Source organism: Prinia subflava, chromosome 9 (assembly GCF_021018805.1).
Source record: "Prinia subflava isolate CZ2003 ecotype Zambia chromosome 9, Cam_Psub_1.2, whole genome shotgun sequence".
NCBI classification, from domain to species: Eukaryota; Metazoa; Chordata; class Aves; order Passeriformes; family Cisticolidae; genus Prinia; species Prinia subflava.
The window spans coordinates 29,840,320-29,867,789 of NC_086255.1; the positions used below are offsets into that span (position 1 = coordinate 29,840,320).

General features: G+C 40.2%; 1 protein-coding gene across 1 annotated transcript in view; it reads left to right on the top strand.

Annotated features, from left to right (window-relative positions):
* Positions 1-27,248, top strand: part of REEP3 (receptor accessory protein 3) — a 39,643-nt gene extending 12,395 nt beyond the window's left edge. Inside the window, exons 2-8 of the mRNA XM_063406132.1 lie at positions 6,591-6,663; positions 10,876-10,952; positions 11,453-11,573; positions 12,846-12,959; positions 19,954-20,101; positions 22,526-22,677; positions 23,417-27,248. Of these exons, the coding sequence (XP_063262202.1) occupies positions 6,591-6,663; positions 10,876-10,952; positions 11,453-11,573; positions 12,846-12,959; positions 19,954-20,101; positions 22,526-22,677; positions 23,417-23,473 (742 nt within the window). The 3' untranslated portion in view covers positions 23,474-27,248. The remainder of the gene's footprint in view (positions 1-6,590; positions 6,664-10,875; positions 10,953-11,452; positions 11,574-12,845; positions 12,960-19,953; positions 20,102-22,525; positions 22,678-23,416) is intronic.
* The last annotated feature ends 222 nt before the right edge of the window (positions 27,249-27,470 follow it).

The following is a 27,470-nucleotide window of genomic DNA, read 5'->3' on the forward strand; positions in this document are numbered from 1 at the left end:
GTGGGTGATCTCTGTCCTTATCTCTCCCCACAACCTTTGAGCTTTTTGCTGTGTTTTCTCTCCCCTGCCCAGGTGAGGAGGGGAGTGACAGAGTGGCTTTGGTGGGCACCTAGTGTCCAGCCTGGGTCACCCCAACACAGGCAGGGCTTTTTCCCCTGAATAGGATTATTCCATATACTCCTTATGCCTTATTGTGAGCTTGAGAATGCCACAGAGGTGCATAGCAGCTAGAACTTACTCCATTACTGTAACCTCATCACTTGGTAGCCAGAAAAAAGGACAGAAAAATCCAAGCTGCTGAGCTTTGATGGGAGTGGCTTGGAAGTATATGGGCTATTTCCAATCTAACCAAAAATGCTTCTGCTTTTCCAATGTGTGCGGACTGAAATCCCATTGTTAAAGCATATGGCTCTATTTGCCTTTTTACAGCCAAGAACAGCCAGCCAAAGATTTAAGCATTGTTCTTTAGGTTTTTATTCTGCTATTTAGTTTTCATTAGCAAACTTCCTTTCAAATGAAGTCTTGCTTAGGCTCAACTTGCTAACCATATGTGGAATAGTAATTATAGTTCATCTAGAAGCAAGATTGCATTACCACCACCAGACCTAGTTCCTGCACAGATAGTCCAGTCACCTACATTACTGCTGGGATTTCCATACTGTCTGACCAGCTCAGAAAAAACTTGTGTATGTGTATGACAGGGATGGAAGCTGCTCCTCATGGAACTGGGAAACACTTGGTGTTGAGAAGGGCAACTGGGCATGGGCAGCAAAGCAAGGCAGTGTATCAGACCTTTATGTTCAGGTTCATGGTTTTGTGGAGGGATGGAGGATTCTTTTATTCTCCAGCCTGCCACTCAAAGATGTAGGTACGTATTCCTACTCTAGATAGACACAATGTTTGCCTCTGTATCAGTCTGTGGAGGTCCTCAGCCTTCAAGTGAGTGCACAAATGGGTGTCATCCCTATTACAAAATTTTTAAGGAAAGGGGATTTAGTGCATGGTGCTGTCTCCAAAGGATCTTATACTCAGAGAGTTTCCTGGATTGCTTTAACTGTTAGGTAAGAAACAGAGTTCCCTTTTTGGATTTTGGAGCAATGAAAGAATTAAGTGCCAAACACTATTACATGCTTTGGGCAATACTTTGGCAATGTGAACAGACTGAACCCTTAAATGCGTTGTTGTTAATTTAATGGCTTGGTGTTTGAGGAGTTTGGATGCAAGTAGTACTTTTGAGTGATGTAGTGGCTTTTATTTGTGTGTTAGTTGCTTTCATTTATAATTATTTTTTGTAACTGTGGCTCTAGAGTTGTTTACTATCCAGGTCAAATATGCTCAGTGCCAGAGCAACATATCTACAGATGACTGATTTTTCAGTTTTCAGTCAGATGCAAACTCAGTAGCTTGGTTTCATAAATGAGCCTTTCAAACAATTATTCACTTTAAAGCTGTTAAAAATGTGGTAATATAGGCAGTAGGTTGGGTTTTTTAAAAATACAGCTATAGGGATATACAAATGCCTTGTTTTAGCCGGATTCAAAGGCTCTTTGATAATTTTTTGTGTTTTTATTTTACTATCCTAATATATTTGAGAAACATTTCTCTTTACATGAGCAAAATGTCTGTAGAGGCAGTGACTGTACCAAAAATGGAATGCTATGGTAGCTACTGAGTCCAGCTGAAAACCTGAAATAGCTGGGCTTACAAATGGCAGTGAAATTACATTGGTAAGCAGGATTATCCATGTATGTACTAGTAATATAAAGTAAATGATGTCACACTCGGCTGAAATCTGTTTCCATCTGTGGAAGCTGCCTTTGTTTTTATCTGCTACATTTGTGCAGTGTGCTGATATTCAGTGTGAAATACAAACCACGCTTTTAAGAATAACACTTGAGCTTTTAAATTTGAGAAGCCATAAAATAATTGGGAACATCCTTAAAGCAGTTGTACGGTTCCTGTAGAAATACCAGAGGATGGATGTGCTTTTAATGTATAGCAGTGGCTGTTGCTGACAGCTTTGAGCTTTTTGGAGGTATGGATCCAAAGAGGAAGAGGACTGGAGCACGTGGGGCTTTTGTAGCCATCTCCTGTGTGCCCAGGCTCTGTGCTGCTCCTGTTCCAGGTGTTTCTGCCTCAGTCAGCTGCAGTGACCTCTCTTTTGCCAGTACACTGATCCATCAGGCACAGATGGGAGGTAAAAGTCAATTTGCTGCTCTTCAGCTACACTCAGTGTTGACAGGTTGGACAGTAAAACTGCTTGATAAATTTAACTAAAGTTGGGGGACTTTGCCTGTGTGAAGAAGATAGTGATGCCAGAGTTGGCAGCAGCATCGTGCCACACTTTCCATGTCAGCTCTGGCTGTAAGGAGATAAAAACTTTACAGAACTGCTTCCTGTTATTACTCACTAAATGTGCTGATGTTTTGTTTTAATCCTATCTACCCAATTCCAGTGAACAAACAGAAGTTTTTCAATCACTTCCATTTTACAGCAGTATTGAAAACACTATTCAATTATTATCTATTGGTGTATAGATAATAAAATAATATTTTAGAATAATATGATAATGATATATTGTGGTGATAACCACTCTGCAGTTTTAAGGTGTTTTATAGAAAAAATCTTTAAAAGAAAAAGTCGTTACAAAAGTAGGTGTTTTTTAAACTCCCGATTTGACTAGTATTGAGTAACAGATTTTTCTAGATGGGAAAAACTAGCTACCTTTATTGTGTTTGTCTTATGCTAGTGTTCTTGTTTAACTTGAGGTCATCTTTAGTTTTATGATTGCCTTACTGTTGCTGTAATAAGCTTTCTGCTTAAGATGAGTTGTTTCTGAAGACGTGGTCTCAAAATTCTATTTTGTCTCAGTTCATGTTTATAGCACTTCAAAAATTATATGTTCAGAGGATAAATTGCTGTTTAAATTTAAAAATATGTTGGTTTTTTTTCTTTATAGAAGTGATGCTACCTGACAGGGAAGTGAATGGAAAAGTGTAGCTAAAAAATCTGTAAAGTGAAAAGCTCAGGCTGTTTCCCATTCATATGCTTCATTGCAAGACACTTACATGAGCAGGCTACTAATAGTTATTTAAATAACTTTGGAGTGGTATTTTCAGAACTAGAGAGAGGTGCATAGGTGACCAGTAACTAGTGGAGTTATTATGCATGTCAGACAATTGGTGGTGGTTATGGTGTTCAGGAACCTCTTCTGTATCTTCTCTTTGCACGAATAATTTCCACCCTTATAAAGTCTGTTTTATGGGTTAAAGGATTAACAAAGGCTTTTCTTATCTTTGATACTTAGTATTTATAATTTCAGCTAGAAAAAGGGAGGGTGAGAGACATTAGAGCTGGTGTGTTACTGAACAGGGTTTTCCACAGAGACAAAAGTCAAAGGCAGAGCTGTTGTCTACAGAATTTCAACAAAATGAAAGGTGTTTGGTCTCCTATTCCTTCTGTTTCTGGATCTCAGGTTATTTGGGTGAAGTGAGAATTTTGACTTGTGTTCTCAGGCTTTTCTCACAGCTGGGAATAAAACCATTCAGGATTGGTTTTGTTTTTTAGTCTTGCTTTTCTTGGCCTTAGGTTTAAAGGTCTGAGGATTGCAGCAGAGCTGTATTTGGATAGGCTTCTACAGGTTGATACGCTGAGCTGGAGTTCAGGTAGTCTAGACTGCCAAAAGGCCTTTCAACATCTGAAAGTGAGCTTTGCTCCAGTGGAGTAGGAGCTTCCCTATCCCAGGATCCATCTTCTTTTACCTCCAGTGTCACAGAACTGTGGAATCCTGAGCACCTAGATCCAGGTGTGAAAATGCCACTTAAAGCATTTCCCTGTCAGTGCTGCTTTGAGTGATCTGCAGTGACTGAGGGATCTGATCTTGTGGACACTGCTGGAGGTGCCCTTCGGCTCCTTTGTTACCAACAGAAGTGTTAACAACTCTGCTGGATGAGTGAAGGCCCAGTGCATGCCAGGATTGCAGGGAGGCCCAGAGGCTTTGTTCAAATCTCGCCTTGTTTTGGGAAACAGCTATACATGACTAACTAGCTTTGACTCTTGTAATCAAGTAGTGATTTTTTTTTTATTGTTCTGTATTAAAACCCATTATTTATCTTAGAGCCTTCTTTGTTGTTTAAGAAAATACATGGATCAGTGTTTGAGGATTGTCTTTAAGTTTTGTCATTTTTAAATTAAAAGGAAATATGTGTAGAAGAGGATGGCAATGTAGATCTGAGATTTATTTATTTGACTGTGCTCAACTTTGGGTTTCTTAGTACAAGATAGATGTTAATTTATTTGAGAAGGTTCAGTGGAGGCCATCAAGGTGATCACAGCACGACTTGTGATGAGTGCCTGAATAACCTGGGCTTGTTGAGCCATAGAAGGGAAGACTTTGAGGAGAACTGGTAGCAATTTCATGCAACTTCTTGGTGGTTATGAGAGCCAGGCCCATGCTCTTGCTCTGCTGCTCAGTTGAGAGACACAATGGTCATAAACTTTTGGTTCTGGCTGAATACAACTAAACCTTTGCTCTAGGAGGTTCATTGAGCATTGGAATAGGTTGCCCAGAGAGGATGTGGGATCTCTTTGGAAGCCTCAAGGACCTGACTGGCTGAAACATTAGGAAGTCTGGTCCAAATCTGATGTTGGCTTTGATTTGAGCAGGAGGTTGGACTAGATGACTTTACAAGACCCTTCCAAACATGAAGGGTTCTGCACTTCTGCTTCCATAACTTCATCAGTCTCTCTCTCGAAGCCTTTACAGCTTAACTTTAGAACCTCTGGCAACATCCCCTTGCAAGAGGCTTCCTTCCAGGGGTAACTGTGTGCACTAAGGGTGGAGAAACATTCTCTGTGTGGTGTCTGATGCTGAAGAAAGTATTCCATCTTAGTTGTTAGCAAGTCCATTAGTTATGTACTGTATGTTAACTTGTGGAGATGACTTCAGTACTCTAAATTGGCTTGCTACCAAGCAGAAGACTTCTGCATACATACCAGAGTGATGCCTGGAAAATGGTGTATATCAAACTGAATCCAAACTTAAATTGTTGTCTTGTATACTTGCAAAGGTCTGTGGTAGTATCATGCAGTCTTCTGCAGTGGCTGTCTAGGTAGAACTACTTACTTAAAGCTGCCTGGGCAACAATAAAATATGAAATTTCAGGTATTTACTTTGGTAAATTAATTTGAATTAAAATCTTACATGCCAAGTCAATGTCCCAGGTGGACATGAAAGAAAAAAACCAAACAACAAAATATGTGATGCATCGTCCTCTGCCTAACTATGAGGTGTTACATTACTTACAAGTTCTGAACTTGGAGGATCTCTAGATATGCTTACAGGTATAAATTTCTCCCATGTAACCACCTAGAGCAAGTTGTCAATGATGCTGTAGAGGTGTAGCCAGACTTTTCTCTCATGGCTCTTTCAAGCCAGATGCAATTTAAGGGCAGGAGATTTGCTTAACTTTACAAAGTGTAGCGAAGTGGTAAAACGTAGCAATGGGGAGCAAAGACACACAGACCTCCTTGCTTGCTCTGAAGATGATCTTTATTGTAATGAGCACTTTTATACCTGAAATTTAATGGAAGCTGTCACCCACTGGCTGCCTGCCTCTGTAATGTCACTGTTCACACATCCCTGTACCGGGTCAGCTCTGATCCAGTGCTGTCCCCGTGTGTCCCCAGTGTCACTCACCAGGAGACCATCACCCCGCCCTCCAGCCTTCTGACCCGCGGCTGAACCCTTCCCAGAGTGCTTTCTGGTGAACAGGATTTAGCCAAGCTTAAAAAGGGCATTATTCTGTAAGGCTTTTCTGATTTCCTGCAGTGGAATAGAAATATGGAGCTCTTGCATTTATTGAGGAGATGGTAACTAGTGCTGTTGCATTTTTAATAAAGAACTGTTCTAGTTTGTGGCCAAGACTTGTAGTTGAAAGTAGTGTGTTGTAACAAAGTTGAGTTAAAGCAGATGTTTGTTCTGACCCTGCTCGCAGCAGGGATTGCTTGGCACCCTCTCACCCTGCTGTGCACCTTGCTTTTGATGAATTTCAGCAGCAATTGGCTGTCTGAGCAAAAGTGGATTCATTCCTGCTTTGCCTCAGTTTTGAAATGCTGCTGTTGGAGAGTTCTAGCAAAAGGAGATGAATTTTTATAAGGCAGTGTTGTCTTAAAATTCTTTTGGAAATAAACTGATAATCTGATTAAAGTACATGATTGTGTTAACTACTGATAGGTTCAGAGGCTCTTCAAGTGTGGTAACACTGCCAGCACTATTTTCTGGTGTGGACAGGCTGCAGGACTGGTTTTACTTGTAAATGAACCAGAACAACTGTTTTTACATTATCTGTTAGAAGCAGCCTTACGAAACAGTTTGTTGTCTTTGGGACACACACCCTTTTCTGTTCATGTTATTCTGGTTTTGCCTATCATGAAACTTCCTCCAAGGAACATACAACACTGATTTTTGATTTTTTTTCCTAGAGAACAGGATTTTTTTTGAGGTGGCTGCATTGTTCTAGTGATGTATTGTCACTGTTTTGTCATATACAGTGTAATAGATCCTTAAGGCTCTTTCTGTTTTCCAACAGGCTGGTGTTTGGGATGCTGTATCCTGCATATTACTCATACAAAGCTGTGAAGACAAAAAATGTGAAGGAATATGTAAGTCTCTTTCCTGTTCATTGTTGAATTACATGCCTCTGCTGACATAGATCTGTGACATTTTCATTGTGTAATAAATCACGTGAAAGCTTGAATTGACTGCCTTACTGTTAGATACAGCACTGGTGTGAACCTAGTGGTAATCCTGTGATTTTTGTTTGGAAGGCTGAAGTTAAGGTATCTCATACTTTACATAGTTTTATGCTGAAACATGTTCAACACACAATGCTGTATATAGATTTTTTAAGAGTATTTTTAATGTAAACCTTAAAGTCTTGGTTCCATTTCAGCAAATTACTAGAAATAATGCACTTTCAGGCAGGGAGTAGAACGAAACTTTCCTAATTCTGCCAGCACCTCAAGTATAAGTATTGACAAACTGATTCTCAGTGACCACTAGAAAACCAGCAGCAGCTTGATATCATTGTATGGAGCTCAATAGGGGACTTAAAATCTAATTAAGAAAAGGATAGTTCTTGTTAATCTATTGTTCCTCGAAGAAGAGAAAAAATGTAACCAGGGAAGGAAAAGATTTGGTTAAGGTGATGTGGAGAAAAGAAGCAGAACAGACAGAAGAGAAAGATGGAGAAGAACACAATTAGAGTTCAGTTTCTAATTAAGCTGTTAAATTATTTACTTGTCAGTGTGAGCAGTGATGATAATCATGAGAATGTTAACCAGTGGCAGTCACCAGGAGCTTTAGTCACTGAGCTGCTTCCCTGTTTTAAGAGACAGCCTGACTTGATTTCAGCAATAACCTGCCCTAGATCCTGGCTTGGCTGCCTGGCTCGGGGTGGGGTCAGGGCCATCAGTCCCTCTGTGACCCAGGGCTGTTGTCTGATGGGTGAGACAGCACTTGCTGTACTTTGTACTTGGTTATAGTTGGAGAATGTGGTAGCTCTTGTTCCTCCCCTTAGATGTCTTAATTTAGTCTGATCACCCTATCAGGGCCTCAAAGGACATCCTATTTGTACTTCTGATTTCTGTGTACAAGCTGATTGGAGCTGATTTGTGAGATAGAGCTGGTGCCTGCCAGAGTTAAACTCATGGGAGAAAAAACATCATCAAAACTAAAAGGAGAATTTTCTGTCTCATGCTTGCATTACTCTGTCAGGAAAGTCTACAGTGCAAGGAATTTATAATCTGCTTTTCCTCCCTACTCCTTCAAAATGAATCCACAGGCTAAGTAGGGCATAGCAGTTTCCAACCAAAATAAAGGAAATCACTTTGATTTATGAGGTTACCATTGTCTCTTGCACCATGTTTTCTAGAAAAAGAGAAGTACTGTTTTAGAATGCTGAGATTTTTCTCACCTCAGTTAGTCCAGTTAGCTATGACCTAACTTTCTTGGGCATCCTTACACAGAGCCCCTGCTAGTAGGGCCTGGAATTAGATTTTTCAACTCTTTTAGTGTGAACCTGTGGTCTCTGAACGGTCCCAGAACCTGCAGTCATATACAAAGTATTCATGGTACCAAGATGAATAATACCCGTCACAGTGACTTGTTCATGAGCAGGGCATGACAGTGATTCATCAGTGAATTATCACTCCTTTGGATTGACTGTCCTGATAGGTCTTAGGGATGATCCATGGCTGTCATTTTCCCAACTGGGTCCTTTTCTTTCACAGTAAAGGGTTTAGGTTTAAGTGCAGCTTTTCTGATGGCACAGGTCTGCTGCCACTCACTTTGTGGCCCAAGCACAACTTCCTCCCCAGGGTTTGGTGTGACTCAGGAGCCATCTGTGTTTGTTGCTGGATTGATAAGGGCTTTGTAACAGTAAAATATTTTACTCAGCCACTACTTCCACCTCTAAAAACCAACCAAACAAAAAGAATAGACATCTTGACTTGTGTAGCAAGTCATGATGCAGCAAATTGGCCCAAGATTGTTTCTGGGGGAAAAAGGTGTTGTGCTGATTATGGTAATTTAAAAGGCTTTACGGACTTAAATGCTAAAAATTAGAATCTGTGCCTTTGAGGAGATTTATTTGTTCTTGTAATTACCCTGGTTTAATGGAGTTTACTAAGATATTTGAGACAGTTTTTTCACTGTATTGCACCAAAGCACTTGAAATAAGCATCTGAACTGTAGTTAAGTCTGAAGAGACCAGCCTTTTCAAATCTTGGCTTCAAAATCCTGACCTGAAAGAATGTGCTTCAGCCAGAGCCAACAAAGATGAGCTTAACACTTACGTGCTAGGAAAAAAAACCTCAACCAAACAAATCTGTAATCTCTCTTGTAACATGAAAAGTAAAACTCAGTCGAAGCTTCTGTTACTTTAAGTAGATGATAGTGTTCTGGGAAGGGTGAAATCTCACCCTCAATTTTTCATGTCCTTTTTTTCTTTATTGCTGGTATGAAAACCCCTCTAAGTGACTCAGTTCATTTGTCAAGGATACTTGTGGTAGCTACTGCATTAGTTGTACTAGACTGTGATTTGTTTTATACAATCTTTGCCCAGTCCTCAGCAGGACTCCTGGCAGATCTTGTGTGCCCTTCTGCAGGGTTTTTTTTTACTGTTCCTAGCAGCCCAGGAGAAATTCCACTGTTGTTCTTAATTGGATAAATAGATGTTGATTAAAGAAAGAACAGCCTGGATAAACTGTATTGGGGAAAAATACAGTCTTGCGTGGCATCTTAAAGATTGCATTGCATTATGCCTAAATTGATGGGGCAAGATTGGATTTCATTTTATTTTCATTCAGGTGTTGACTCTGGTTCATGGAAGGGTCAGCAGTCTAAATATCACATGGCCTGTCAGCAATGACTTCAGCTGTTGTGTACTTTTGTCTTGGTTTATTCTAAGCCTAAAATAGCTAAATCCTCTGAGAGGTTGAAGTGAAGAATGTTATCACATGACTGAGTTTCTTTTCAAACTGAATCACAGAAAAGCATTTAAGATAATTGGGTTTCAGGTTCTGACAGAGGAAGTGGTTTTAAACTATAATGCACATCCATGAAATAGGCAGCAGTGTATCATTAGGTTTTGAGTAGTTATTTAAGTCCACTTCAAAAAAGATTGTTTTAAAAGTGAAGATTAAATCTGAGCCACATCCTCTGTGGGAAGGGGGGGTACGTGTACATATATATACATTCAAAGAGTGGAATATATATATATATCCTCCCTTTGAAAGAGAGCACCATGAATTTAGGGCTCAAACTAGTCTCTAACAGTTGTGGTGGGTTTGTTTTATTCTTTGCTGTTTTGGGGTTTTGTTTGTTTTTAAATGGTTTTGTGTTGTTGCAGGGTTTTTTTCCTAGGAATTTAAAGAACATGTGCATGTTCAGTTTGAACAAATAACCAGTGGTGGTTTGCAGTGACCCATTTTGGAAATACGTTGCATTTGGCATCTGATAGCTTAGGAAAGGCAGATGCATGAGAACTCTGTAGTATTTATTCTGAAAGATGTAATCAGCTTAGGCAACCAAATTTGAACAAATGCTCAAGAAAAATGAGTGATTCTCTTCATTGTTATAAAACAAAGTCTACTATTTTAAGAACATGGTCTGATTTCAAAGCAATGATATACAGAGTAAACCTTAAACAAAAAATGATTTATACCAGTAAGCCCCTGTAGCATTAACATGTGAGCTTTTTTAACAACGATTTTGTGGTTCTTGGGGTATGAACAGAATTAAAATCTCCATGAAAATGCTTTTTATGTTGCTTTGCCTCAGTGTTAATACCATACCTGTAGTCACACACGTGGAACTTAATGGCAGTGTAAAGCTGAATAACACAAACTGTGCAGTGAAAGCAAGGGCTGTCTCACTAATGCTGACTTTTGTGTGCATGATGTGAACACACGGTTGGGTGTGGAAGAGAATGAAATACCCTTTAGTGTTATGGTGGGAACTGCTCTTTGTACTTAGGATAATCTACCAATTCTGCACTGTTTTGTTTTGTTTTTATCTCACTAAAGCTTTGTAGAGACAGAATCAAATCTGTGAAGAGGTGAGGTTGTAACCCTGGTGACACAGCCATTTCACTGAGCTCCTTGCGGCTGTCACAAGTTCTACTTATTTACAAACAGATCTTTCAGGATCTCCCCCTGATCATTTCACCTGAAACCTGGTTTATGAAGACTGAAATACTCAAATACTGTTGAATGTCTTGCTTTGACAGCTCTGAACAAGCTGCACAGTGTACAGCATGTTGTGTGTAAAGGTGAAATCCAAGCTCTCAGTGAAGATGGTGTTTTAATTTTCAGGTTCGCTGGATGATGTACTGGATTGTGTTTGCCCTTTATACAGTCACTGAAACAATAACTGACCTAACAGTCTCTTGGTAAGACCCTGCCTTTTATGAACTCTAGAGGAAACTGTATTTGTTTCTGCTGTTTTTTGATTTGTACTGATGTATTTTCTGTAAAGAAGTTGTGCTTGTTGAATAGCTCTTTTTACAGGAAAACATCTTGGTGTGTAGATGAACAGCATCTGTTTTCAAGTTTGCTGTACACTGTCACTTGAAGTAGGGACCAGAACATTTCCAGCTTCACTGTAGAAACTGAATAGGGGAATGGGACTCTTACAAGGATAGCCTAGAATTTCTCTATGCAGGAATAATATAATGAAAAGCAAGCGTATTAACTGTTTTAATTTCTTAAATGACAGTAGTCCATAAATCCATAACTCATTTAATTTTTGTCTAATGTATCTTTTTGTATTTGAAGAGTCCTATATGCTAATATAATTGTGGTTTTTGAAAAGATCTCTTCATAATGATTAATTACTATGCATTTTCTTACTGCAGTTGTTGATTTTTTGCAACCCTTAACTTGTCTTTAGGTTTCCACTGTACTATGAACTGAAGATAGCTTTTGTTATCTGGCTCCTTTCCCCATACACTAGAGGGGCAAGTTTAATCTACAGAAAATTCCTCCACCCACTGCTTTCTTCTAAAGAAAGGGTAAGAAATAACTTCTCAGATTTTAATGCCTAATATGGAAACACCATATGCTGAAATAAAAGCTGTTGCTGGATACACCATAAAAGCAGAGCAGCTTGTTGCTGCCTTGCCAGGCAGCCTGAACTGGGACCAGCAGAGGCAGATGCACACGGCTGCCCGTGTCTGCAGCTCTGTTTAACTTGCCTGAGCAGACAAGGCCCTGCTTGCTGACATGAGCTTGGTGTTCTCTGCTGTGATGCACTCTGAACAGCCCAGCTGAGTGCAGGTGATGCAGCTTGACTTTCTATTGCACGCGTGTGTAAAGTATTCTCCGTGCATGAACACAGCTTTACTAGAAGCTGTTAATGTTAACTTTTTTTTTTTCCTAGCATAAACTAGGAATAACACTTCTCAGGATGGTTGACATCGGGAACTTTTTTTGGTTTGCAAACTGACAAGATAAGAGAGACTTGTTTCTGAGTTTTAAGGGTAGACCAGTCTGCAACAGTAAACACCCAAACATAAAAACAGCTAGAAGATGATGAGCTTTAGTCAAAGTATGTCAGGGACACAGCTGTGCTTAGCTCTTTTTCAGCATCCTGTTTGGGTGTGTGGAAAGAGCAGTTAGCAAAGGTGTGAAGACAAGCACTGAGAAACTCGCATTCCTAAAGGTCAGTGCTAGGCTTGGCCTTTGTTAGGCAGAGCAGGTAGCTGACGAGATCGCCACTGATAGCAACAGGGAGGTCATCTTGACCTTCTGAAGTTGTGCTATAAACAACTTGCCACTTTGTAAGCTGAAGGGATACTTCCCTGCAGTCTGCAGGCTGTGGGGAAGTACCTTGCAGGCTTTATCTTCAACTCCAGGCATTTACAGAGCTGCAGATAAATGTCATGACTCTATTGTCCTTGGTATTTAACTGTTTCACAGCTGTGGCTTTGGAAGTTCTTTGTCAGTCGGCTCTACCTTTCCAGGAGCTCGCTGACTTCATTTAGGTGTTGTTATTTCTTGAAAAACATCTGTCCAACAAGTTAAGCTTACTCTTTGTAAAGAGCTTGTTGCAATGTTTCTGAGCTGCACAAAAGTGACCTACTTTATCTTCTTGTTTGACCACATATAATCCTTTTTTTAATGAGAGTTGTAATGAGTGAAACATCTGTATACAAAGATGTATCCTGTTAAATATTTTCTTTAATATTCCTTCTATCTTCCTTTACTGATGGAAATATAATACTGTGGGGTAACTTTGCTCTCTCATGAAAGCCTTCTAAAATTTAAATATGTTTTTCTTTTAGGAGATTGATGAGTACCTCGTCCAAGCCAAAGAAAGAGGTTATGAGACCATGGTGAATTTTGGAAGGCAAGGGTTGAATTTGGCAGCAACTGCTGCAGTGACAGCAGCTGTGAAGGTAAGTTTCTGCTTGCTTAAATTGCTTCTGAGCTTGATATAGAACAGTGTAATTGTACTGAGGATTTACCACTCTTACATAAAAAGATAAATTCTGCAAGTATTGAAAACCTGGGATGCAATTAAAGCCTTGCAGCCCCCTCCTCCTCATACTGTATTTGTTGGTTTGTTTGTTTGAGATGGCTTGTAGTTGTTTCTTGGATGATGGGGATCAGTTTACTTTTATTCAAAAGGTACCATTCAGTTTTCTGTGCAGGCTTTTAATAAAGATGACTGTTTCTTTTCTGTCTCTGTTATGCTTTCTTGTTGATAAACAAACTTTAAAAAGGATTTCTGGCTTTTCTGCTGTTTTGCTCCAATCAACCTGAGGTAATGCCACATATGAATTAAGGCATGAAAGACGACTACCATGGATAAAAATTATCCTGACACAATTAACCTGTTTGCAACTTGTTGCGTGAATTATTAAATTAATATACTAAGCATAAGCCTGCCTATTGGTGTTTAGCATACACTTGCTTTGTCATGTATTTTCCATTAAATTGTGAAGTAATCTGTCGTTTTTCCCAGATTACTTTCCTACAAAAACTCATTACCTTCAGTATTTCAGAGGGCTCTGGGTCTAGGAAGACAAAATACAAGCTTATATGTAAGATTCTAAGCAATTTGTGCACTGCTGAAAGAAAGACAATGTGCATCCTAATAATGGGAATTTAAATCAAAACACACACAAAAAAGGAAGTACAGAGAGAAAGAGGTGTATGTGCAAGTGAGATCACAGCTTTAAGGCAATCAGGGTTAATTTCTGCCTGGGGATAAATGGAACCATTGTGCTCATAGTAGCAGCACTGAAAACCTGAACTCTGTCAGTAGATAACAGAAAACAGTGCAGAGATCCCTGGCTGTCAGAGTTGAGTATGTACAGCTGGCATTTAGCTTAAATGTCTGGGCTTCTATGTGAGCTTCCTTCGTTATAAATAAAAGACATTCCTAAAAACTACATTTTCACATGCTACCTCCCAAAGCTTTGGAAAGTAGTCATGCATATCGTGTTTGTTCATTTTCTCTTTTTGAAGATACATGTGGGTGGTAACATTATAACCTTTTGTTTTTAAATATGGTCATAATGAGCCTAAAATACTGAGAAAGTGATTAAGTTTGATCTCTGTGGAGTTTTTTTGTTATTCAAATTCTTAATACTGCCTTGAGACATGAAATAATTTCGAATGCAATAGAGTGCACCTCCAAAAGAATGAAAGTATCCAGAGTGAAAATAGGTTATTTAAACAAACCCAACAAACAAACACCCAAAGTGCTCTACTGGGAAAAAAATTTAATTGCTAAATGCTAAAATGCAAATTCTTTGCTTTACTATTTTATTACAGTAAGCACCTGTAAGGATTCTTATGCTTTCTGTGTGTTCCTCATGTTTGGCTATGGTTGGCTATGTCCTTGTTAATTTTTAGGGTGTAACAGAAATATTGTAAAATAAATAACACCAATACCTCCTCCCACTTTGTTCTGAAATAATGAATAACTTTTTCTGAAATGTCTATGTTTCGATTTCATTGCTATTCAGCTGTGACTGGCAAGATGCCTGCTCTATTTGTTAAAACTCGTTAAACGCGCTAATGAATATTTGTACAGAATTAGTTCAGAGCAGATCAGATGCTGGGGAAAAACAACCGCCACAATACCAAACACCTAAAATAGGCATGATTTTTAAACAGTTATGGAAGAGGAGACTCACTGAAAAAGTCTTTATTTTGGCACGTTAAGCCTCTTGGGTTTGTCATTCCAAGATGCTGAGCGTGCCTGCTGCAGGCAGGCAGATGGACACAAGGCACGTGTTCTTGGTTTTGTTCTGTTTTCCAAGAGCTGACTGCTGCCTCCAGCAGGTGAAAAGATCACCCCTTCACCAAGAGCTGGTGAGCATGCTATAGGATTTCAGGAATGGAACTAGTAGTGGGATCAGTCTTGATGGGAAAGAGGACACACTGTCATCACTATTCTTTTTCACCCTTTTTTTTAATAGAGCACATATGCTTATTCTGACATAGCAGATCTCCAATTAGGAGAGAGGGAGAGTCTAAACATGTGTGCAAGATTGAACCTATGTCAAAAGACACTGAAGTGTCCAAGAAAACTGCTTATGCTGACTTTAGGAAGGTGTTAAAAATGACTTGGAAGCTTGCTGAAACATTTTGAATATCAAATGTGGGAGAGAGTGATTTCCTTGAAGGGCTGTCAAAGGAATAGAGGATTACCATTAAAAGACTTGTTGGCTCTATTAGGGAGGTTGGAGCAGCCAGCCAGGTCAGTCTACTGAAGTGTGACACAGATTTAAACCTGCTCCTTTGTAGTTAAATTTCAATGTATTTGGCAGGAATAGTGGCTTACAGCTTACATTCTCATAATGATATTTTTAGCTGGTACTGGTTAACCACTGGTCATATAAAATGTAGAGTTTCAAAACCTGGGAAATAGCATACATTAGCAAAATAAATGGTGTTAAATTAGCATGTCAGAAAACAAATCGTTGTAAAATCCTGATTTCAAGAGATTTAGAGATGAAAGTCTGTGCTGAATTTTTATATACTGAAGGAAATTTTTGTTAGTAAAAGAATTAGAAACAAAACGCCTCAATAGCTCAGTAGTTGATGGATTTGGAGAAATCATATCCACAACACTTAAGTTCTAATGATACATCTCATACTTTGATGCATCTGCTTTTCAGATCTTCTGAGATGATGGTTACCTCTGTGTTTCAATTTCTGCCAACCCATCAATTCCGATTCCTTGAGCTGCTAGTGAAACTGGTGTGTTTATCACTATGAGCAGGGGGATTGCTAGTTAAGCTGTGAAATACTGTCCCTCTTTGAGGTCACACAAATAGTGTTAATTTGTAAAGTGTTGCTGGTGATAATGTTTGGAGGGCTGTGTTTTCTGGATGTCTTCTAGTCATCCTGAATCTGCTGCCTGTTTGCTGACTGAGTGTCACTCTCCTGGCCTTGCTCACACCTCCCCTCATCCCCAGTCAGTTCATGGCAGGGGAGGGAGGTTGAAATCTTGCAGCCAGCAGTGGCACAGAGCCAGTGTCACTGTGGGGAGCAGTGCTGCTTTCATCCTGCTCCCTGCTGGGCTGCCTGGCGTGCTGCAGGGTCACCCATGGGACAGCAGCCCCTCTGCAGGAGTCATTCCCTGCCAGCCTGGTGGGATCAGGGAGAGAACAGCTGGGAATGTGGGTGCTGCGTGCTGCAGAGTCCAGTGGGAGCCTGTGCAGGGAAGGCAGCTTCAGTCAGTGATCCTGAGGGCTGCAAGTGCAGCTTAAACAGCAGAGAGTCCCTGGGCAGACACAGTGTGGGGTTTGTTTACAGCAGCTTCCCTGGGCCAAGCACACAGACTGTAAAAGAATAGAAATGGCATTTCATATATGAGACTGCATACTGACAGCTTACTGGAGGCTGGCTAGTGCTGGAAGGAGACCCTTAAATAGGTTATATTTATTTTAAAAAAAAGATTTAGAAACACATTACGACTTTAATTGGTGTTTCACATTGGTCACTGCTAATGACTGTGGACTCCAAAAAATGTTTAGTATGTTTTAGGAAATGCTATTGAATAATGAAGAAAAAAACATTCTTTAAGACTTGCATTTTCTTTAAGACCACACACAGACTTCACAGTTCATCTGTGTTTGCCTACACAGAAATTTTAGTGCTGAAGTTGTGTGGTTAATTTTTTTCCCCCGTCATTGTAATTGTAAATGTATGTGTCTCAATCTTTTGTGCTGTAATTTAGTCTCCAGCCTCTGGGCTGAGAGCAGCCTGGTGTTCCTTCCTTGCTGGAGCTGTTGATGTCAAGGGCCACCCCTGGTGACTGCTCTGCCATTGTCACCTGAGCAGCATCTTGGGCTGGGTGTGTCTGTGGAGAGGTGATGCTGCTGCCACCTCCATGGCAGTGGAAGCCAGAGATGCTCTTCACTCCACCTACAACTGAATTGCTCTGCTTTCAGTTTTTAGGGCAAACATGTTGCTTTCAAGCTGTAACTCTGACCTTTCAAAGAAAATATCAAAGCTCTTCAAGCATTATTATTCTAATGTGAACATTACTGTCACGTTTCCTGCAGTAGAGGGTATTTAATCTCACGTTTCCTGCAGTAGGAAGGAATTTAATATTTTTCAGTCAGACTTTCATCCTGAGCTGATAGTAATCCAGATCTTCACAGAATGCTTTGTTTCAGCAGAAAGCAATTAACTGCTGCTTTTGGGCATGGGGGTGGGAGAATCTGCTGAAGTCTGAAATGCAGTGTGAGCACAGTGATAAGCACACTCCCACAGAACACCTTGAAATTTGTCCTTCAGTCTGTGCAATGGAGTTAAAGCAGAAATGAGCGCTGGTTTGGCTACACTGGGTGCTCCCAGGGGTGGGGCTCAGGCTGGGGCACTGTAGGGAGAACCCACACAGGGTTAGGGTGGTGTGTGATGGGGACTGTCCAGCACAGCAATGCTTGTGCAGCTCCCATTCCCCCTGTGGCTCTCGGCCATGTGTGCTGCATCTTTATTTGTGTATATATCCTTTCAACTTCTTAATGTTTTCTGTGTGTAACTTGAGTAAAACTTTCCATCTTGGCAAGTAGTTCTGGAACGAAGGGCCCATTGTGTAAATCCCCTCCCTGAATGAGGCAGGGCTCCATGGGAGCTCCAGCTCAACCGTGCAGTTTGGTTAAGGGCACAATGTTATTTTATGGCACATACTTGAGTTTTTTTCCCCTTTGAAAAACAAAATTCTGTATCCAAAAGCTGCACTGGAAAATAGGGCTGAATGTTCCTGGCTTGGATCTAGTCCTCTATCTACAGTGGAATAAGAAATACAGGCTTGTAATGTGAATTCTTAGTATGTTAGTAGTTACAATCTTAATTGCATTATTCTGTACGATTTCCAAATGTCTTGTTGTAGTATATCACATGATGAATGAACTTGCTGGGCAACTGAACAAGTGTCTCTTTCTATACCTCTGCTGCTGGCCAAAACCAGCTTCTGTCACTATTTTAAGCAGACTCTGTTCCCACTTGGTGGGTGAAATTGTGCTGAATTCGTATGGATTCTGCTGAGAACCAGCATTTTCATATTTTACATATTCACAGTGTTCAGTGACTGAGACTTGAGTCCTGTTCAGCCTCTTTAGGCATTGGACACAGACTGATGAACAGTCTTGTTTTTCATAGCAGAGTAACATGTATACTGTGAGCTGGTGCTTGTCAAAAGAAGCAGTTCTTTCTCCAGTTCTCTTCTCCGTGTTCTCAGGCAGAGCTGGTTCCTGATGCACTTTACTTGAAATGCTTTTTTCAGTGCCAGAAGCGGAGGAGTAGAAGGGCAGGATTTTTCCTGCCTTAGTAGGAATCTTAGGAGACCTGCCTTAAATAAGTAATTTCAGGGAATAAATTAGACTTCAGGATTTCTATAATCTTTAATACACTGAGCAGTGTTCATAGCACATTTTAACTCAAAGGCAAGCTGTACTTTAGTTTTTGAGAACTGAGTAATCCTTCCAGTATGTAGGAAGAGACAGGAAAGTTAAGGCTGCTACTACTCTCACAAGAAACCTTTTCTCTGTTATTGTTTGGTGACAATGTATAAATGGTGGGGTAAGAATTACAGTAAATTTGTCATGCTTGAGTAGCCCACTGTCCACTGTGTTAATTTTATATGCTGTACTAATATCTAGTCATTAGAAAGTTAATATTGGGTTTCAGCCACTTTTCCCCTGCCCTTTGGTACCCACGCAGACCTGAGGAGCTTTAATTCAACTGTGTCTTCACTTTACATGGCTATTTTTAACATGGAATAATTCAGTGTGCTGGTCTGCCAATTGCTAACAGTTGCTGTTGTGAGAGTGGGAGCAAATGGCTGTGGCCAGCAGTGCCAGAATTGCCTTCTGCTGGTGCTGCTGCAGAGAAAGGTGTATGGAATTGTACCCAGGTTTCTGCTCCTGCTAGCTAACATGCTGGTCAAATGAAGAATTTTACTTAAAAGCTTCATTTGTGAGAATGAAACAAAGTGTTTAACACTTGCTTGGAGTGGAACTCATGCATGGGCTTGTCAGCCTTTCCCTGAAATGGTTGTTTTTTGCCTTACGCCAGAGAGGGAGGCATTAAGTGTTATTTTAACATGACTTTGAGTACTTTTCTCATGGTCTTACTCTTTTAGTTGCTTATGCAATAAATTAATCTTTAATGCTTTAATAATAACATCATCTGATGCAAGATGAAAGAGCTGCTGGATGACCTTTCTTTCCAACAGAGAAATTTCCATATGTTCCTTATAGAAAAGAAGGAAGACAATTGGAGAAGGAATACTTAATGTTGATGTGTGATTAACTCTTCTCCTGTGTAGCATTAGTTTTGGCATTGGTGTTATGTCAGTAAAGCTGTATTAGGAAGAGGAGTCCAGGCAGGACCTCTTTGCTTTGTGGTTTCAAGTTTCTGTCAGCTGGAGCTGCTTTTGTAGTGCTGCCAGCTTCTCAGTTATGTGAGTTAATGTTACAGAGTGTATTCTTAACACTTTTCTCCTTAACCTTATTCAGAGTTGTAGAGGATAAAATATAAAATAGCAGAAAACTATCTTCAACCATACTCTTTAAGTGGAAGTGTTACTGTCATGCTGCCTTGAACTGCTATGTTTAAAGTGAACATTTCTGATGTGTGTTTCTTTCAAACAGTTGCCCTCACTCCAGAAGCCTTCATTTGCTCAGATTAAAGGAGTGAAATGCAGCATTTGTAATTAAGCTGCTAACTTGTGTAACTTTGTCAGCTGGGAGCAATGTACAGTTACACGTGGGTAAAAGCAATTCCTAAATCCAATGTAAAGCAGCTGCATGTGTACGTTCAGTGTGTTTTTTTGGGCAACAGGGAAGCATGGGCTTGAACATCTTAACCCAAGCTGAGCAGCAGAGTTAAACCTCTGTTTCCAAAGACACTGCTGTTGTGTTTCAGAGCCAGGGTGCAATCACTGAGAAGCTGAGAAGTTTCAGTATGCATGATTTGACTGCTATACAAGGAGATGAGCCTGTTGGACAGAGACCTTATCAGACACTGCCAGAAGCTAAAAAGAAAACCAGAGCCTCTACAAGTGAATCTTCAGGTATGTATGGTTTTTTTTTTCCCTACCTAAAAGAACAATTCACCAAAGCAAAAGTGGAAGAGCAGAAATACATTACCCTGTTTCTAAATGGAAAATGCCTCAAAGGATTCCAGTACACCCAAGCAAAGTAAACTATGACAGTTAAGAAATCCTTCCTGAATTACCTTCATCTCACATCCACTCTGTGTAATCACAGTGTGTTCATTACTCCTGTCCTTGCCAACTGGCAACAAGAATTTATTGCCAAAGCAAAACTTAATTGGAATCCAAACATTATGTGATTAAGTGGTGTTTCTGTGACAGCTGTACAAGAAGTTAAACATGGAAACATATGGAAGCTCATAAATAGAACAGAAAATTAATAGAAATTAATTCACCAGGTTTGTAGTAATAGATCAAAATGTAAAATTGTGTATGATGATAGGAATAATAAAGGCATCAAGTTGTCATAAGGGACTGATGCCCATTAACACTCAGAAGATGGTGTGTGGTGACCAATACATAGTTTTGTTCAGAGATTACTATTTCATTATTATGTTACATGTACTGTTATTGCCATCATCACTTTACTCTTGAGCTTGTGATGCTTGAAGGAAGATTTTGCTGGAAGTCTGGCAGCTACAGCTTTTTAAATGGCAAGGCTGTGATGTAAAGGAGCTGTTATTTCCCACAAAAGAAGGAGATCTGGGCTATTTCTTTTCACCTAAGCCTGTCATTCCTTCTCCTCTGTTTGGGAGGGGTTTGGGGAGGGGTAGCGCTTGTGGAGTCCAGGGAATTCCATGAACAGTGTGGTAGCCCCCTCCAAGGAATAGATGGCCAGCTGAAGGGAGCTGAGCTGAATTGCACATTGTTTCCAGAAGGGATCTGTGCAGGGCAGTGTGAACTGGAGCCTCTGGCTGCAGAGAAAGCCAAGAATTCCTGAAGAGCTGCACTGGAGATGATGTCACTGCAGCTGCTGTGCAGGGTCTGTTCCTCACTAGGAGAGCATTACTTACCTACCTGAAATTGCTTGAAAATGCTCCAAGTTGATTTTTTAAAAAAATGCTTCATTATATATTATATAAATATTCACTGATTGTGAGATTCAGTCTCAGATGTCAAAAAGCTTTCTTACAACTCATTGAACTTAATGGTTTCTGCTCCTGGTCTGATATCTAGCATTACACCTCTCACGTTTTCTTTGAATTTTCTTCAGCATGAAGAACTTAAAAAAGATCAGAAGTACACATAGATTTAGGAACACTGTGTAGCAATATTCTGTTGTGCTTAAAACAGGATCTTATTTTTTGTGGTCTGAGCTGGGAGCTGTGTGCAGATTGGCTGAAGAGGCCTGGTTGTAGACATGGATCATGGGATGATGCTGAGCAGGCAGTGAAAGGTGGATGGGATGCAGATGCTTCAGGTGTTACAAATGCAGATAAGGAATTATTGGTGTCACTGCAAACACTGCTACTCCAAAACAGAGAAACAGATGTGATTCAAATCTTCTGCATTGAAAAAGATGAATTGAAGCTGCGCTGGAAGCAGAGATGTGTTGCTTTGAAAAAGGCAGAAGAAAATGGCAGAGGAAAATGACAGAATGCCTGCCTCAAGTAGCTGTGGAATAGATGATGTGATTGTAATTTCTAGGGGGGAAAAATTAGCTAAGCCTAAGTAAAACATTGGCTTAAGATGAAATGTGCACAGGTCATTGATAAAGTTTGGTTTGGAGTCTGAAAGGCATTCCTGAGTGTTACAGCCTGTAGGTTCTGGGATAAAAGGAGAGTTTGGCTGAGGAGGGAACCAGATGGGATTTGGGAGCTCTGTGATAGGTCTGTGGTGGGAAATCGGGGCTGTTGGACCCCAAGGAGCGTTTGGGGTTGTGTTTTTAAGCAGTTTGTGCCCTCTAGTGAGAGTCTTAGGTAATAACCTCGGTCCTGGTTTTGCAGGGTGTTAACAACAACCCTTAACAGGGTTCCTTCTGTGTGTTACTGATCTGAAAGGAGCTTTGGTATTAAAAAGGTAGAAGGATGAGAGTATGAAGAAAGATCCTGTGAATGAGAGTCATGGAATGGTTTGTGTTGGAAGGGACCTTTAAAGGTTTATACACATGTAAGCTCCCTCTCCTGTGGATTGTGTCCAAAAATCTTCAGTACTTCCTAAGATGACCACTCAGGTTTTTGCAGTTCAGTGTAAAGCAGAGGATGTCAGCAGACTTGGGTGTGGTTTCAGTTTTGACAGCTGAAGAATCACTGCATTACCTACCTGTGGAACCAAGTGGCAGGATCAGAAGTACCAAACTCTTGGCAGGGTAGATGTTTCTGTTTTGAAATGAGCATCTCATTTAGGATAAAAGGATAAATCATGTGTGTTAAAGATGAAAATCATGCCTTTATTAGAAATCAAAAAGTTACAGCTACTTTTTTTTAAATAATATTTTTAAAGGTTACAAAACTCCACTGGAAAATAATCCTGGAGATGATAAAACAGATGAAGAGATGGAGGGGACCTATTCAGAGGATGAAACGTTTGCTCAGAGAGGCCTTCGGAGAACTCAGAGCATGAAATCCGTGAAAAGTGTGAAAGGCCGTAAAGAGGCAAGTGTCGTCCTGGGTAATGGAGTTTGGGGTTCAGTGTACACTGGCATTCTTCGTGGTGCAGAGATTTATTTTTGTGTTTCGTCTTGGAGAGGTTGTCAACAATAACTGGGTTCTGGACTGCTAAATGGGGAAGGAAGTATGTGATAACATTTAAGTTTGGAGCTTTTGTAGTTTGGAGTGTTTAGGGGAAATACATGAAGGAAATGAATGGAGCAAGGGAGAGGAGAGGAAACAGAGTCTGTGCTTGTAATGCTAATTGTGGCACCACCAAGCCCAATTTCAGGAACTGCTCACCTTGAAGGGTATGGATAGCAATACTGTCATCTGCATGTTGTGCATGCTTAAACATCTCTTGTTTAATAGATAAAGAACATCTAGAATTTTTTAGTTCCCATAGACACACGGCCTGACTCTGTGATCTACAAAGGGAAGATCCTAGTTAGCATTCACTGCACTTTATATGTGCATGCATCACAAAATTCAAAGATACTTCAGGATAAATCCCTGTGGAGTCTCATAAAAGTTTTTGGGTCATTCCAGGAAAGCAGTTGATACTTGCTCTTCTTGCCCAATTCAGTTGAAACTTTCTTCTTCACTCATAGGTAAATTCTCATAGTGAAACTGGGGCGCCCAAAGCACATTGAAAGACATTTGCTAAGTGGGATTAGTGGGGAGGTGAATCATATTTCTGCTTGGTGTGATCAACTCCCTATTATAATTTTATTTTCCCCCTCAGATACGATATGGATCACTGAAATCCAGAGTAAAGAAGAGACCTGCTGTGTACTTCTGAGTGTGCTGCACAATGCCTGCCAGAGAAACTGCTGTACTAAAATAACTTGAATTCAAGTGTTAAAGATCTGTGTATAATTCCTAGGATGAGTCTGTATGAACAGATACGGTAGGACTTGGTTTTGTGAGCCCAAGTGATCGGATAAAGTATTACTCTATTTTTCTACAATTACATATTGTTTAGATTTAAATCTGGACAACTCACAGCATGAATTTCAGCACTCCTTAACTAGGAGTTAAATGAGTAAATACCCTTTTACCAGAGGTATTGGACAGATTGAAATAATTTGAACTCCAATTGAATTAGCAGAAGCTTTAAGTGTCTAGAGCTTGTGAAAATTGAACCGTGGTGTCCCCAAGTTTACATTGAAAGATAGATATACTTGAAATATTTTTCTGAACTACAATTCTTGAAAAGGCCTTTGTGTAATTTTTAAATGTACAGTTTAAAGGGCAATGGTGGGAAAGAAAAAGGAAAGATGAGGTAGGTAGGATACATCCTTAACATCTTGCATCATATTGCCAAGCTTAGCAAACTGGGGTACATATAGCACTTTATGCAAAACTGTATGGTTTTGCACACTCTTAATGATTTACAACTGCACATGTCATTTTAGTGACTTGCTAGATAGGTTAGAGTTACATTTTGAATGCCAGCAATTCTTGTATTTCATAATCTTTTTAAAATTTATCTTGATTCCTTAAGTACACTTAGGATGCTGTAGATACTTGCTACTAACAATATTATCAGGTGCCTTTCTGTGTATTATAGGGCTGTGTGGGTTTTGTCTCTGTGTTTTGGGGGGAGTTTGGGGGGGTTTTTTTTGGGTTTTTTTTGCTTGTGGGGTTGTTTTGTTTGTCCGTTTTCCTCCATCTAAAGAGATATAACATGATTTAAGTCGGTTTTTGGATGAAATTATGATGAGTAAAACTTGTAGCAATTCCAGTGATACACCTCAGGGATCTGATCAGCCCACGAGCTGTGTGTTCAAGTCATGCTGCCATAGAGGCATCTATGATAGGTTAGTCAGGCCCTGGTTTAGTTTTGCTCTAAGAACAAATATATTTATATATATATGTACTTTAGAACCTGTATGAGTGTATATTTCTCATTCTAAAATGGTCTGTGTAGTACTTTTTTATTGCTAGAGTTATTACTAACATATTTGCATATAAATAGCTTCTTCTGAGAGTTGATTTAGGCAGTCATTTTACAGCCTAGAGTCCCATGGCATATCTGCACAGAGATTCATTTTGCCATGTCTTTCAATGCAGTGGCTTGTCAAAATTACTTTTTTAGGTCACCTTTGGTACTATTTTCTGCAGTTCTGAGAATCAGGCTGATTTCAGTTTTCTCTGTGACTGTATTTCTACTGTGCATTCAGGGAGCAACCACTCACCTTTTGCAGACAGTGTTTTATTATGGGTCAGACCTTGTTACTCCCCTAAAGAGAAAATGGCTCCCTTGGATCTCTGGCTTCAGTCCTTGCACCTTCCCCCAGGTATTGACAGCCACCTGCAAGGCTCCTGCCAAGGTCTGAAATGCATTCCTGAGGCTTGCACCTGCTGCAGTTCTTTTTCTCTTGCAGCCACAGCAGTGCACTGTGCTCTGAAGCAGGCACCTGATGGGCTGCAGTGTCCAGGGCAGTGTCCTGCACGCTGGGCCGGGTCTGTGTGCTCTGGGTACCAGTGCAGCTGGGCTGTGGTGGGGCTGCTCCCCCCTGCCTGTGGGAGGTGTCTGCAGGCCCTGTGCAGAGCTGTGCCCAAAGGACTCAGCACTGCAGCACCTCTGCGGAACCCCAGAGCTGCCTGAGGAGTCCCAGCAGGCCAGGAGTGATTAAAAGGGGAAAGTTTGTAACACTGAACTCAGTTTGATAGCAGAACAGGAAGGCTGCTCTCTCCCGAGTGAGTGCAGTGCAAAAATCCCATCCCCTGACCACTGTACCTTGTTATCCAGCTTTTCTAAGGAGCAGGGGGCAAGGAGTGACAGTCACAGAAGCAACTTCCCTGGGAGCATGGGGCTTGTGCCCCAGGAATGTTTGTGCTTCTCATCTGTCTCCCTGATGCTTGTCTGTGTTAAGGAATTAATATAAGACATTAGAGAACCCAACTTGTGTTTGCCCCTCACCCCTCTCTGAACAGCAGACTAACCTGGCCTGGATGGACTCTCTGACTGCTGCTGTCCAGTTGAGCACTCGCTGACACATTTTGCTGGAACTAATCATGCTTATTTTACCAGCAGGCATGGCAAAAAAATGATCATCTTTCTATAAATCCCAATCCTGCATGGAGGAGTAGGGTAAGCAGTTTTTCCAGTCACAGTCCCTGTTACAGGTTCACACAGACCCTGTTTTGGGGGTTGTGTTTTTAACACATTTCTAGGGCTAGAGATCACTGAAGTATTTTAGGCTCTACCACACTCCTGTCAGGAGTGCTCTGTGTGTCTCTGTGTACCTGAGGCTGTAACTTCTGGCAGATTTAGCTTGCTAACTCAGTAGTGATAAAGGCTAAATAAATCCTCCTCTTTCTGGAACAGGCATGGAATTAGAAAAGCTGGCAGTGTTACTCAGATTCATTACTGTTTGCATATAAATGTACATCTGTTCTTTCAGATGACTGTCGTACATGAGCAAACCTTCAGTGTTTTCCTAGCTGTTGTCTTCAGTCTGATAGCCAACTATAAAAATATTTTCTTGCCAGCCTGATTTTGATCTTTGGATTCATCCTCAAAGCAGCTCACTGGATTATCTTCATTTTTTTCTTCTTACTGTTCGTTGTTAGCTGATGCTTGTCAGGGCACAGTGGCATGGTGAGCTCTCTCCCAGTGATGTGCAGTTCTCTCTCCTTGTGGAATTTAGTTTGGTTGAAACACTACAGTCTCTTAACTTGGGTTACAGGGAATTTTCAAACTTTTCTTGCCTTAGCAACTGCAGAAGTCATCTGTCTAGCTCGTGCCAGCAAACTTCTTGGAAAAAAAAGTTAAAAATTGATGTTAAACAATCTTTTTGGATTTGGAATGTAAAATGTAGTTCATGTCAAATTATCTAATCAAAGTGTTTCCTGAGAATTGACTGACTGCCACCATCAGGACTGCTAATGTAGTTAAACAAAGACTTGGGGTTTAAAAGTGCATTCAAGGAGAAGATGTATTTCCATTTAAATCATATCAAGGTCTCTTTCCAAAAAATATCTGAACTGACTCAGCTTTCTTAGCAAGAGCCTACTGGAGTTGTTAAAATATCCAGTCTGAGATGAGGATTAAATTGGTGGCCTCAGCTGCAAGTGAGTTTAAGCTGGGCTTTGATTACAATGTAATTGCCAATATTGCTAATTCCTCTGTATGTGAAAGTAACCGAGTGTTATCCAACAGACATTTTGCAAAGTATAATGAGTTTTAAAATAGAAAATAACTTGGTAAAAGAGATGGTGGAGAAAATGCTGGACACATTCAATGTGCTGGTCATGACAAAAATGTGTTTTATTTTTGGTGTTGCTTTTATTAATGGGAAGTTGGTATTTTTAAGTATTTTTTCTACAAAAATGTATGTGCAAAGGCAATACTTTAACATTTTTCAAGAACTTGTATTTTTAAATGCTACAAACCAGAGAATACGCATTTGGACTGAAGGTAGTAGCTTTAAAAATTGCAATGTAAGCTTTAATTTTTATATTGTAATAACTTGCTGTCAACTTGTTTACATATTTGTAGGATGGGAACTTCATTATGCATTGACTTACCTTGATGCTGTCTTTAATAAATACTGCTTTGAGCAAGATGCAGTGGATATTTTATTACCTGAATTACTATTAACAAGCCAGTCACTATGTAATCTGTTTTGTTACTTATTGTAATAGTTCAAGTGCAAAAACAACCTATCTGAACTTTGGAGAGACTTTTAAAACTGTTTGAAGTATGTGACTAAGCTGCCCTTGAGGTTCTGCCGTGAAGTCTGAAGCTGATTTAGGATGAAATGAAATGGAATGTACCCTGCCAGAGG